We start from the raw sequence: 13,302 nt of genomic DNA, 5'->3' as shown, positions 1-13,302 counted from the left end.
GTGCGCGTGACAAGTAGTACACTGAGGGAATGCCCAAGCAAGCCACCGCGGGTCCATGGGTCTTGGGTCAACAGACATTTAAAAAAAAATACAACAGTTTCATTCGGCTATTTTTGGGCCGCGATTCTCTGTGCAGAAAAGCGGAAGTGCGTCGCGAATTCCTGTGTAGGGCCACCAAATAAATAAATATAAACGCACGCGAACGAAGATTCAAAAGAATTTGTAAAGAGACGCACTGCATCTCTACAAGGATCTCTTATCAAAAGAGATACAAACACAGTTCGATGGCCGATGCTTATACATTTCATATATTGGATGGCACATGTGGGAAGAAAACCACGACAACCAAACATGCCCGGGCAACGGGATGCGCGTGAACACAAGCGGAGCTGTTGTGTCTATTGGTCGTGACCTGCCAAAGGCCGCTGAACCCTCTGCGCATCTTGTGAGTCGACCCGGCGCGGTCGAAACCGTTTCGCATCCGCGCCATCCGTAATACCACGCCAACTTTCCTCTTCCAAAGCCGCGTCGACGATATATATTTCTCGACTCCATTGGGAATGACAAGTTTCAAAGGAAACAACAGGGACCCCCAACTTACGATGTCGTTTTTATCATTTACGATCCAAACATTGTCTCCCATGAATATAGTGGATACGTATAAAACGTCATAGTGTATAGCCTATACACGCACAGCTCGTTATAAGACGTAAAGTCGCATAAGGATTCACTGGAAGGGTACCGCAAAGATGGTAATGCGCAACTTCTGAAACGTTTTCTATCAAAAGTGAGACTGAAATAAACCGATCCCCAGCGGATGAAAACGAAACACTAAACTTGTGTCGACAGTGTTTTGATCAGTGTGAAAGTAGAAATAATACACGAAAGGTTCGTCTGTTCCGACACAGTTCGGATCAAGTGCTGTCGTAATGTAAGACCATCCCGACCAATGGAACGTAACGCTACAAGCAATACAAAATCTGACAAGTTGGCAAAACACCAAAAGCAACTGCAAGTAAAACAACAACAAAAAAGTGGGCAGCAGCGAAAAGATCAGTCGATCGTATTTCCATTGTTTGTTTGACTTTGCTGGGCTTCTTTGCCTTGTTGTTTTTGTCCGTTTTCCTCGCCGCGCGTGCGGTGTAACAGGAGCATCGGAGCACATCAAAGCGAAAGGGCGAAAACCGCCGAGTTTTGCATCGGACACGCTATGCGTATCATTCCCTTATTGGAGAAATGCACGACACATTGCGGTCTAAAGAAGACAAATCATCTTTTATCCTCCTTTTTGTTTTTTTTTACTGACCGGAGCCGCGCACATCGATAAGGACCTATCCGCCATTCCACATGGCTGCAGCAGACGGAATCTAATTACACATCTATATATTTCACGAAGTTTTTTTTTTTTTGGGGGGGGGGGGGGGGGGTTTGCCCGTCTCTCTCGCTGTTTGATTCTCATCACAACAAGAAAATAGTCGATTCAAATCATTCAAGGGCCCGCGGTTTTCATAGAGATAACGGGCTGGCCATTAAACTCGCTCGATATCCCCACTGTTTATTGCAAACGGCTTCTTCAACTTATATCCAAACGATTAAGTCATATACTATTGAGAACGATGCAAATAGGTTGACATCATCGGTTACATGTTTCACAAGATGGGCGCGGAAAATGCGCGAATATATATCACTCGGTTCGATTGATCGCCGACGGCCTCTATTGAATAATGATGACCCAAATGCCTATGCCCATCTTTGTAACGTACATCTTCTAATGGATGATGGATCGTGGTGATCTCTCCTTCTCGCCATCCATGGCTCCTTTTTGTGTACAAGGAGGGAACTGGAGCACGACGAGGCCTGCCTTCGCTTCCATGAATTCATGCCGATAAGCCGGATCTCAGAACTTATTGAGAACCCTCCGTGCGCTATCTCACCGTATATTGCGAGAGCAATATTAAGCTGGGGCCGAATTACTTTAGACGTGACATAATAGGTGACACACACACACACTCCTTTGGTTTGACTATGAGAAATGACAATGGAGGCAACGAGGTAAGCGAGTTTAATTTCGTTTGCACTTTACGCTTCACTGACAGTCTATTTGACAGCGGCATTCGAGATTCGAGTGGCCCGCGTACGCTTGCGTCATTCAAATAAGTCGGCTGGGTATATAGGGGGGAAACGTGCTGGTCATGGGCGGGCTGGATAAATTTCAATGCGGAAAACTACATGGTCAATGCGTTCCTTGCCTATTCAATTCGACTGACGTAAGGAATTACGAGAGTACCCATCTCCGATCCCAACTTATTTACTCTAGATCCACTTAGCCAGAGAGAAGAAGATATAAATGGACAGACGAGAGAACGTGTTTAGAAGTAGGCTAACTCTCGTTTTTTCGACCCTCTCTTATTCATACAAGTTAGAATCTCGAACTTGGGCCTCTGAGATTTACTTTTCTATTTGAAGATGTAGGGGCTAGGGGGGCACTAACGTCATTCATTGATAAATTCTTCTCAGCTTCGTGTTACTTTCACAAAATGGCGTTTATTTTTATTGGGGCGCCTAACTTTAACGCGGAGAACCTTTAACAGTATATATTCTGATTCCTGAACTTTCTCCAGTCCGTTGAGTGCGGGATCTGTTTGCTTGGGTCACGAGTTTGAATTCGGGATTCCTTTTACTCTCGTCAAGAAATAGGTCAACAAAAGTGAAAAAGGCGGTGAAGCGACGAGACAAAGAAACGAATTGAATAGATAAAAGGAATTTCCAAGAGAGCACCACGACGAGGCTGACTCAAGTACCAATATCCAGGCAAAAAGCTGAGAAATCTAGACTAGAGAGTTTGCATGGCTGTCCGAAACATTCTCACTTGGCTCCCTGGATTGTCTTTGAAAGTCTTTTGAAAATCAGGCAAAGTAAAATAGAGACACACACCGGATTTAGTGGAAATGCGCTTTCTTTGTATTAAAAAAAAAATCATCAGCGAGAAATAACGCAACCAAACTCGTGCTTCGAAAATCACACACTTCCGGGTAAAAACAAAATACTGAGTTTGAAGAAAACAGAAGTATTTAAAAAGGCTAATTAAATACTGATACTCTGATCCCTCCTTTTCGTTTGTAATAGAATATCAGGTAAGTTAAAGTTCTAAAACTTCCATCTTCCAATTCATTTCCCATAAATATCTGAATGCCACACACGTTTTATACGAGGTTACTTTTCCCCTTCTTCGTTTCCACTTCTGGTACATCCGTGCGCTTAAAAACACCCTTGATTTCTTCCATAACCTTAATCTCGGCTCCCTCGACAAGATCGGATCGGTCCATTAGAGCGTCCATTTCTTCTTCAGTAAACACTAAATGGAAAGTAGCGAAAGCACATAGAAAAAATTAGGTGTTTGGTTCGACTTCCTCAATCTCGAATGTTAAGAGAGAAAAAGTAGTCCCACCTTGATCAGATAAACTTCGGTACTCTCCGTTATGATCACGGGCTTTCAGCAACTCCATCATTTCGTTTGCTGTTATACCCAAATTGTTGCTACCTTGAAGACCAGATTTGAATTTACCTAGATTTTTAAAATAGTAATAAATACATAAATAAAATAAAAAAATTCTGATTAAGACTTTTACAAGTTGAATTCAAATTTCGCTAAATTATTACTTTCGTAAGCAAAGAACAATGCAAAATGTATTATATTAGGATGAAGAAGCGTACCTTTTTGAATTACTAATTTTTCTAACTTTCTTTTGGCGCCAGCTCGCTCGATGATGCGCTGGTCAACGGTATCTGCGGCTACCAAGCGGTAAACAACGACAGGTTTTGTCTGACCGATACGGTGACATCTGTCTTGGGCTTGCAGATCGCATTGAGGATTCTATTGTGAAAACAAAAGAATGAAAGGTTAGACGAGAAGGAAGAGACGCCAGTCTTTTGACGAAAGTTTACGACTCTCCGGCTCTTACCCAATCCGAATCGTAAATGATAACCGTATCAGCAGAAGTTAGGGTGATGCCAAGACCACCCGCTCTTGTGCTGATGAGAAACACTGATGTATCCGGATCGTTTCGGAATGTGTCCATGTCTGTGGCTCTATCTTCCAGGTTCATTCGTCCGTCCAATCGACAGAACTTCATATCTCGCATTGACAGGTAGTCAGCCAGAACGTCTAACAGCATCGTAAGTGTACTAAATATCAACACCTGAATAAAGACAATGTTGATTAAATAAAATTCACGAAAAATTAAAAAGATATTTACTTTGTGACCATCTTTGATCAGCCGAGTTAACATTTGATCCATTACAGTTAATTTCCCCGAGTCCTTGACCATGCTCTCGTCAACAACGTATTCTCCTATACAAGAAAATATTAAAAAATATCCCGGATTTATGAAACTTACAACCCACCTGTCTCCGCATCAATTTCCCATTTGACAAGATGTGGGTGGTTGACAATCTTTTTTAACTGCATAAACGGATTTTGCATTTTGATGTTGGTAGACTTCGCTTCGATACTTTTCTTTTTCCTACAGAAATGATGGAAAATCAATGTGTTACACATTTATGTATAAAAAAAAATTATAATTACGGTTGACGGAGTTCCCAATGCAAGTCATTTGACATTTTCATCCACTCTTCAATATCTGCATCGACTTTTTCAGCAGAATCCTTCTCCAAGTTTTGCGTTTCCTCTTCAAATCCCATGGTCGAGTAATTTATGTCTAGCCTCTTGGCTTTCCGCTTAGGTCGGCCGTTGGCTTGATAATCCAATGGCTCGGGTTTTTTATCGAACTTGATTTTGAATGGGTTGGATAACTCATTATTTTCAGAGATTTAAAAAAATTTGCATTTGAAAGTTTACCTCCGCTCCTAATACAAACGCGATAGTTTTGTCAATTGTAGCGCGATATAACTCATCTTGAATTTTGCTCATTGGACAATAAACGATAAGCTCTTTCTTCTTTGGAATTTCCAAGTCGACATCAGTTTTGAGACGACGTAGGAGAAATGGAGATAAAATCTACAAAGGCATCGATACAGCATTTATGTTATCTAAAGTAGATTCGAAACGAAGGAATAAAAACGTACCTGATGAAGCATAGAAAGTACATTTTCTTTGCGTTCCAATTCAACGATTTTATGGTCTGTATCTGATCCTTGAAATTCTTCAACACGGAACCAAGATGTGAAAACGTCCAAGTCATCAAAAATTTCTGGCAGCAAAAAATGAAGCAAAGACCACAATTCTGATAGATTATTTTGCAACGGCGTTCCAGTCATCAGTAGACGATTATTCGAGGGATATTTTTTCAACTCCCTGTTGAAATAGTAAGGGTAAATTTGTATTTGATAATACGTACACAAAATTAAAAAGATGTACGTACTGAACTAATCGGCATTGATGATTCTTAAGTCTGTGACCTTCGTCAACGATGATGTAGCGCCACTGCAAACGCCCCAATGATTTCGTTTCTAAAAAAAGAAGCAAGATTTATTAATTCAATCGTATTTGAGAAAAGTTCATTAGAAACCTCGAATGACCACTTCAAATGAAGTAATAACAACAGGATAGAATTTGACGCCGTCGATTCCAGGTATTTTAAATTTTTGTTTGATTTCCCCAAAAATTTCATCCCGTTTTTCCTGACTTCCGTGGTAGAGTACTACAGGTATCTGTAAATAATTATATAAAAATACATAATAATATTTTTGCCAAACAAAAGTATCAATTAAAGCAGTAGAACTATTTTGTTTTTGCTTACACGAGGTGTGAACCTTTTAAATTCCGCTACCCAATTAGTAAGAGTGGAAAGGGGAGCACAAACAAGGAAAGGTCCTGTAACTCCCTTACCCATGAGATGGGCAACTAGTGAGATACATTGAACTGTTTTGCCGAGACCCATTTCATCTGCTAGGATACCGTTCATTCCGTTTTCATAAAGAGACTACCATATAAATAAAACAGAGAAATTAGTGGAAACCAACAGTTCATGCAAGGATACTTCATACCACAAGCCACTGAAATCCTTCCATTTGATATCCTCTCATGGTACCTCCTTCAAAGAGATCAGGAAGTTTTTCATTAACTTTATCAGTTTTCTCAGCCTTAGCAAGTTCTTCTTCATCATGATCCTCAAAATCTTCCTCCACCTGGCCAAAAAAAATACTGTAGTTATATGTGCACTTTAAATGTATAGATAAATTTTACCTTTGCTGCACGTTTCTGAAGTTCTTCTTCATCAATCACATTCAATATGTTTGCATCAGATAAATTATTCTTGCGCATCCTCTTCCTTGTTGTTGTATCAGTTTTCTCACTAGGACTAAGCAATTCAGGTTGACGCTTGGCTCCTCTTGTCTTCCTTCCTGACTTTGGTATCTCTGATGGTGTTTCTTCAGTCTTGGTGGTTCCATTCTCTTTTTGCTTATTCTTCTCTGCTGCTTCCCTTTTGGCTAACTTTTCTTGCTACATGCAAAAAATGTAATCACTATAAAATATGAATAGAAAAACACTAAAATACACTGATGGATATATTTACTTTCATTTTGTCTTCCTCCTTCTTAGAGTTCATTCTTTTTAGGAGGAAATTGGCATAAAACTTACTACGATCAAGCAAGCACATCAACCTTTTGTATCTCATTTCATCAGCATTTGAAACTTGATTTTCTGATTTCCTGGCTTCAACCAATTCAGATTGTTTATCATTTTCTTCCTTTTCAATTTCCCTTGCAAGATTTTCTTCTTCCTTAATTATATCATCTGGCAGGCCTGTTGATTATAAGACCACAATTTTTCATACTGAAGTGAAATAATAACTTGTAAAATGTGATTTAAAGGCATACTTATAATTTCTTCATTGATGAGAGTCTCAGACATTTTTTTAGAAAGAAGGAAACAGCTTTCTATAAACGATAATTTTGCATCGTTTAAAATGAAAGTTTCTTTTAAATTCTAAAACAAAGGTAGACATGAATATTTTAAGGCTTACCTTTCAACAGAAAAAATGAATGAACAAAGGCGTTTCAGGCCGTAATCAGGTTTACAAACGTATGTATGAGCGGAATGCAGTAAAAAAAGCACGCGGTTTATTAAGTTAACTCTATTCAAGACTAATAAAATGTAAAGAGAAAAGAGTGGAACACAGCAAGAACGGGTAGATGAACGACTGCATTCACTGCAATTGTGCAAAAGAATTAAAGAAAAAACAAGTTATGTCAGTGGCGCGAAACAGCGCCACAGTGCGGGTAGTTTTCTAGTTACGTACAACTGATAATAGCGGCTAGCGGCGCAACCTAGGGAACTGCTACTCTGCTAGTGAGAAAGGAGTCAGCAGAAGTCAGAAGAATAGAAGCGGGTTTTACGAAGCGCGCTCGGTTTGATCGGTTTGATCCTCAATCGAAATCGGGATCTAAGTGTTTTCAATTGTAATCACATTTCTGTTCAATTGCGCCATTTAGTTCTGATTAATCTGATGGAATCGAAGATTGCTTAACTTATATTTGTTTAAAAAAAAAATAAAATTACCTCATTTTCTAGAAGGGAACTTCTTCGGAACTAGTCCTTACCGAAGGCTATTTAACACAGACAGGAAATCACTTGGTTTATTTACCAATGATTTACTTGTTTAGCCTACTTCACATTTCTACCGTGCGTCACTCATACAATCATATTCACAAAATAAACCTAGAATGGATTTCCCCATCTGACGTACGGGTTTTCCTGTCGTCCATACAAAAGATAACCTTACGGCAAGCTTCCTCTCTCGAAAGAAATTCGATCGTTTACCCGCCCATTCGCTTATTAGATTCGCTTGTCATCTTCGTTTGAAGAGTAAACCCAACATGCCATCGAAATTCTGAATCTAACCCGAGGACAATTTTCGACCTTTTCTTTTACTTTGTTTGTGTCAATAAGTACTCAGTGATGCAACGTACCAAGACAAAATATACCTTATCATGCTAATAACTTCGATGTGAAGTTGGCTATTTGAATTTTTAAAAGCAGAAAGCCGATGAATACATATTCTCTGTTTACTTACAACGTCCTCGTGCGACGTACATGAATGATATAAAAGGCAAAGTAATTTCAGTTTTTGACAGCAATCTTGTCTCGAATCACCTGTCAGTAAGACTCATTCGTCTCTTTTCTTTGAAAACCTACACTACACCGTTATGAAGTCTTTCGTGGTAACTTAATTTCTATTTGAATATGCTATAATTTTTAAAAACGTTTGTTTCTATTTTTGTCTTACGAAACAGATTATTCTATCTGTTCTGTTGAGCTTCTTGACTTTCAGCGGGTTGGCCCAGACGCACGACGTACAATCTTTCTCTGAAGAAAAACCGTTCACTCCGACATACGTGGGGAAAATGAAATTCGCAGATGTTGTACAACCGCAATTAATCCGTCATTCCCGGCATGCACCCTTTCTTGCTGGAGCAGCAGTTGGAGCAATCGTAGCGAACAATCGTCATCCTAACCATAACGCTCCCAGCTACTACTATCCGCCTAGTTATTATCCATCGGGTCATTATCATACTCACGGGTAGAAACTTAAATCAGAAGGTTAATTTAATTTCTGCAGTTATGAAACAACAACATCTCATAATCCCAATAACTAATTTACACACATGACAGATCTGCCAACAACCAATACCAATGACCAATACATTAGCCAAATTTACTGGAACATTTATTCATACTTTATTACGCTTCATATAGTCTAAAAAATGTAATCACGAGTTTGAAATTCCATAAAAAAGAAAAAAATTCCATTTTTTTCAGCATTAAATAACACATCAAACAAAAAAAAACGCTGGTTATTTTGTTCACGATTTCAACACAAGCTAAAGCTGTGTAATTCTTGTATTTCTAAATTGTATATTGTATACAAAAAATTGAAACGTCCAAAACTTTGGCCGCATGAGGCCGAATAGAGTACAGTCTGTACTTCAAAACAAAAAGCGGTCATTAATAAAAGGAGAGAGGTGCTTTCGGACGAAAAGCCGCATTGAATTTGCTTGGTCACTGCCACCCTGATACCAATCGCTCATCGCTAGCTGTTATCTTTCAAGCAGACGAAATAAATAAGTCAAAAGATCAAAACATGGTTTCATAATTTATCAGTAAGGTGCAGTGTTTTTTATTTGTCAAAACATTATGTATTTTTAAAATAAAATACTTTTATCAGAAAATCCCATAGTAAAGGGGATTCGACGGGAAGCTACTTTTTTACTAGCGACATTTGTATAGACATGATACGGTGGACCTTTGGAGCAACGCCATCTAGGCTGTTGCGGCATAGGCCTATGGGGCTCTTCGGGATCTTTTTTTATTTTGCCGTTTTATCTGGCAACGCAGCATGGCTGTGCACTTTCGTAGCACGAGAACGGGGAGAAGAGGGAGAATGGGACGAATGAGAGGGAGGAGGGTGTACGAAAAAAAGGGGACCCACGTTTCCTCTTCTCCCCAATTTGTCCCATTCTCCCTCTTTCGCGTCGCGCTAAATGTTGAAATACGGTGGGCGCGAAGATGACGATGTCGTCTAGATAGACAAGACAAGAATTACACTTGAGACCAGCTAAAACGACATCCACCATTCGTTGGAGTGTGGCCGGCGCATTTGTTAACTCGAACGGCATCACCTTGAATTCCTACATCCCATCCGCGGTAATGAAGGTGGTTTTAGCCCTATCCTGCTCGTGGTCCTTGACCTGCCAGTACCCCGCCTGCATGTCTAAGGTGGAGTAAATTGGGCGAACCTTCCATCCGGCTAAGGGTATCATCGATTCTTGGGAGGGGATACACGTCTTTTGTGGTTACCGCATTCAACCGGCGATAGTCGACGCAAAAACGCCATTCCACATACATCTTTCTAAAAAAAAAACGACTGGTGCAGCCCACGCGCTATTGGAAGGGACGATAACATTATCCCGCATCATGGTTTGGGTCTGATCGTTAATCAACTCACGGTCTCGCTACGCACTAGCATATGATAGACAGGTAAAGAGTTCCAAGTATCAATTATGTGTTTAATAACGTAAGAACGACCCAGCTCATGCGGTGAAACAACGCAAATATTGATTCAACAGCGCAATCGTCCTTTCCCGATCCTCGTATCCCTAGATCTTTAATGATCCGACTCGCGAATGGTAACGACGGTTCGGTGGGGACAGCAGCGGAACCACTATCAGGGTTTTCATCCAGAACTTGATCAACAGACAGGATTTTTCCGACGATGATACCCGCTGGAATGAATTGGGTATGAGAAATTGGTCAAGGGAAAACAATGCGTCTAACCAGTTACACGCGATGGTAGCAAGAGTCACACAATAGAGACTACCTTATCCGCCATAACTTTCAGTGGTGGTTCTACCATTATGGCCTGGATTGTGCCCGCCCATCTGTGGAACGACTACATCGATCTGCATCATGGAAAACGTCAGGATGCTTAGAGTTTCATAATTCACAATGTAGCCCGCCTTTTCCCGTGGACTCTCTTCGATAGTCGTGGTCGTTGTCGTGAATTCCCAACCCCGGCTTCGTTGCATTCGACCGAGAAGCATCTAAAATCCGATAACGCGTCATTTCCTAGCAACAAATCAAACCCATTCATTTCTCCAACCGCCGCCAAGACCCAAATCAAACGCCTTTTCACATGGAACTTCAACTTGACCATTCCGCTCGGTTTCAACGTCTTCCCATCCATAAGCTGCTTATAGTTTTTGAAGTTTACGGTGACTTCTACGTAAGTGAAAAAAAATACTGACTTTTTACGTATACTTTTGACGTGTAAAAAAGTCCAGTTATGAGTTATTACCGTAAAAGTCAAGAAACAATTTTAAAAATTTGGCAACATTTGCTTTGCGAAAATTCGTCTGCCATTTTAAATTTATTAAATTTTAATTCTTCTAAAAATAGCCCTCCATGTTTAATTTTCATTCTTATTTTTTCCAAATGAAATCTGTGTATATTATGGGCAATAGCAATAAATAATGTAATGATGTATATGTGACGTAACGTCATACGTTTGAAGTATGAAAAAATTTACGTTACGTTGACGTTTTTTTTTTGACTTATTACGTAGTACTTTTAAAATACGTATGACTTTTACGTTTTTTTGGTACGTCAACAAATCCCGTTGACGTGCACATCACTGCATAAGCATCGAGACCCTTGCCATTCTTTATAATGTTCAATTCCCAACGCTCGGCAAAATTTGGGAGAAATTGACGAAGCTCCGGATCCCGTATTGATAATGGCTTTAACACTCTGCCCCTGGCAATCAACTTGTTTAAGAATAAGACGAGGAGAATCAGTTTGGGGAAAATTTCAGACAACGGTGGCACGCTCCCCCCTTGCCACTGCTTCTAGTTTGACTGACGAGCAGGGGAATTAGTCGGCTTTTGGGACGAATCTTTCGGTTCTTGTTTGTTTGTGGACCCACCATCCTGTTTTCGTTTGGGAAATTTGCGCGAGAAATTCTCAGGATCCCCGCAATTGAAACATCCTTTCCCTTTTCGACAATTACGCGCGATGTTCCCTGGATTCCCACAATTGTTACATATAGGATGCCCGTCAATTGTCCTTCTACTTGGACGATCTTGATTTGTCCATTGTGAATTTTGTCCTTTTTCTGGTGTCCGCATTCTTGGATTGAATCCAGATCCCCCGGCAGTTGTCATCGCACGCGTTGCTTGCTCCAATTTACGAACGATTGGACTCTTTTATGCCTCATCCCGTACGAGTTTCTCGATTCTCCTTTTTGTTTACGGGTGGCGCAGGGGTGATTTTGTTTACAGGGATTAATCATTCCTTAGTCAGCGAAGCCTGGCAATGAGCTTGTAGACGCCGAAATAGCTCGTTGGTGGTAAACTGATCCATTTGGGGAAACACTCTTTGCTCTAACGCCGGTTCCATATTTTGAAAAATGAATTGGATTTTTCGCTCATCGGTCATCCCCGGGTTGACTCTAGAGCAAAGATAGATCATGCCCTAACAGTATGACATGCCCGGCTCATCGGGTTTCTGTTTTCTCGCTCGCAATCTGGAATCCAGTTCCTTCGCAAAATTGTGATGCCGAAACGCTGCTTGCAAAGCTGTTTCCCCTTATTTTTCAAAACCCTTCGACAAAAAATCTTATTAAACCTACATTAAAGAATTATCATTAAAAAATTCAATCGTTAATATGGCAGTAGCAAGGTTTTTGCGTTTTTGCGTGGAATGTACCTTCTTCAAATATAGTCCGTGCTCAGTCAAGAGCATTGAGATTGGTATTACGCCTGCACGGGACTTGGGAAGCTCTCTCGCATACTCCTGATAGTTTACGAATTTTTAAACCGTTTATCAACCTTTTACTGACTTGGAAATTGCTGTCTTAATGGTGGAGTTCAAAACGATCCGCTCTAATATTATAATTTCTCGGACGCAAACGGACCAGTATGGCTAACGCTAGCTTTCAGCCTGCTAATCCCGCCACTGTCAGCAGCACTCTGGTGTAGTCGACTTTACAGCAGAGAGGAATCGAGTTTTAGAGATTCGTCTAAAATTCCGGTTAACCTCAAGATAATTTCCGAACTTAGCATTGTTCTCGTTTCAGGAAGTTAACGTCATAATTTATTTATGTAAATCCGGTTTACGGACCGTTTTATAGTTGATCCTTCTATGTCCATCTATTGCCAAACCATTTTTGTCCCATGAGTTCGCATTTTGTCTCATGAATCGCATTTCGCTGATACAAGTAAACGACATAAAAAAGCGTATTAGGAAAAACGCTGTCCTAATTCGCTGTTTTAACTTAGTTTATTTTGGGTTATTACCCTTTTACTATATTTTTTGCGTGTTTTTACGTTTCAACATTTTTTTCTGAAAATTACCATTTTTTACTTGTGCAACCTTTATTCAAATCCAGAAACAGGACTTTTAGAACTTAAAATGAAAACTCTCTCCGCTACATAAATCATTATTTAAACAACTGAAAATCTCAATACTAGTACTAAGAAGGAAAAAAATGATATAGATCAGTTTTCCAGTACTGATTTCCCTCTTTTCTCTTATAAGGAAATATTTGAAAAAATACCTCAGACAACATCACTAGTCTTTGAAACTTATACTTCCCGCAATTTCTATATTTAACAACGTACTTTATTCTTGACCTATAGATGTCACTGTGCAGTGTTCATGCCTGTTTTTTTTCCTTTTGTTCGCAGGAGGGATTACCAGGAACAAGAAGACCCACCTAATCAGTACTAGTGGCTGCCACTTTCTTGATGGATGTCTAGCTACGAGGCTGTTATATAAGGGAG

At 40.0% G+C, this 13,302-nt stretch overlaps 1 protein-coding gene and 1 long non-coding RNA gene across 3 annotated transcripts; one reads left to right on the top strand and one right to left on the bottom strand.

Annotated features, from left to right (window-relative positions):
• Window positions 1–2,938: 2,938 nt before the first annotated feature.
• Window positions 2,939–7,195, bottom strand: LOC124335741 (lymphoid-specific helicase-like). Of its 2 annotated transcripts, none has more exons than XM_046789173.1 (17): window positions 6,987–7,195; window positions 6,841–6,900; window positions 6,537–6,766; window positions 6,206–6,463; window positions 6,007–6,147; window positions 5,760–5,942; window positions 5,529–5,670; window positions 5,382–5,469; window positions 5,086–5,314; window positions 4,859–5,017; window positions 4,586–4,788; window positions 4,405–4,523; window positions 4,257–4,351; window positions 3,963–4,199; window positions 3,715–3,874; window positions 3,449–3,565; window positions 2,939–3,355 (listed from the first exon to the last, which is right to left on the bottom strand). In XM_046789173.1, the coding sequence occupies exons 2-17, from the start codon at window positions 6,872–6,874 to the stop codon at window positions 3,204–3,206; spliced, it is 2,547 nt and encodes an 848-aa protein (XP_046645129.1). In that variant the 5' UTR covers window positions 6,875–6,900; window positions 6,987–7,195; the 3' UTR covers window positions 2,939–3,203. The 2 variants fall into 2 exon arrangements, with proteins under 2 accessions (XP_046645129.1, XP_046645130.1); XM_046789174.1 differs by having other exon boundaries at window positions 6,841–6,915; window positions 6,991–7,195.
• Window positions 7,196–8,052: 857 nt separating this feature from the next.
• Window positions 8,053–8,687, top strand: LOC124338509. The gene is made up of 2 exons (XR_006917858.1): window positions 8,053–8,184; window positions 8,257–8,687. It is a non-coding gene; the product is annotated as an uncharacterized LOC124338509 (long non-coding RNA).
• The last annotated feature ends 4,615 nt before the right edge of the window (window positions 8,688–13,302 follow it).

The sequence above is a fragment of the Daphnia pulicaria genome, chromosome 4 (assembly GCF_021234035.1).
Source record: "Daphnia pulicaria isolate SC F1-1A chromosome 4, SC_F0-13Bv2, whole genome shotgun sequence".
NCBI lineage: Eukaryota > Metazoa > Arthropoda > Branchiopoda > Diplostraca > Daphniidae > Daphnia > Daphnia pulicaria.
The sequence above is the reverse complement of the archived record's forward strand: the minus strand, read 5'-3'. Positions and strand labels throughout refer to the sequence as shown.

Excerpts from the sequence above, each read along its gene's own strand:
- LOC124335741 (XM_046789173.1), bottom strand. The coding sequence starts at position 6,874 with ATGTCTGAGACTCTCATCAATGAAGAAATTATAA. Across the intron at positions 4,524-4,585 it reads CATTGGGAACTCCGTCAACC|GAAAAAGAAAAGTATCGAAG; the intron begins GTAATTATAATT and ends TCATTTCTGTAG. Across the intron at positions 3,875-3,962 it reads TCATTTACGATTCGGATTGG|AATCCTCAATGCGATCTGCA; the intron begins GTAAGAGCCGGA and ends TTTTCACAATAG.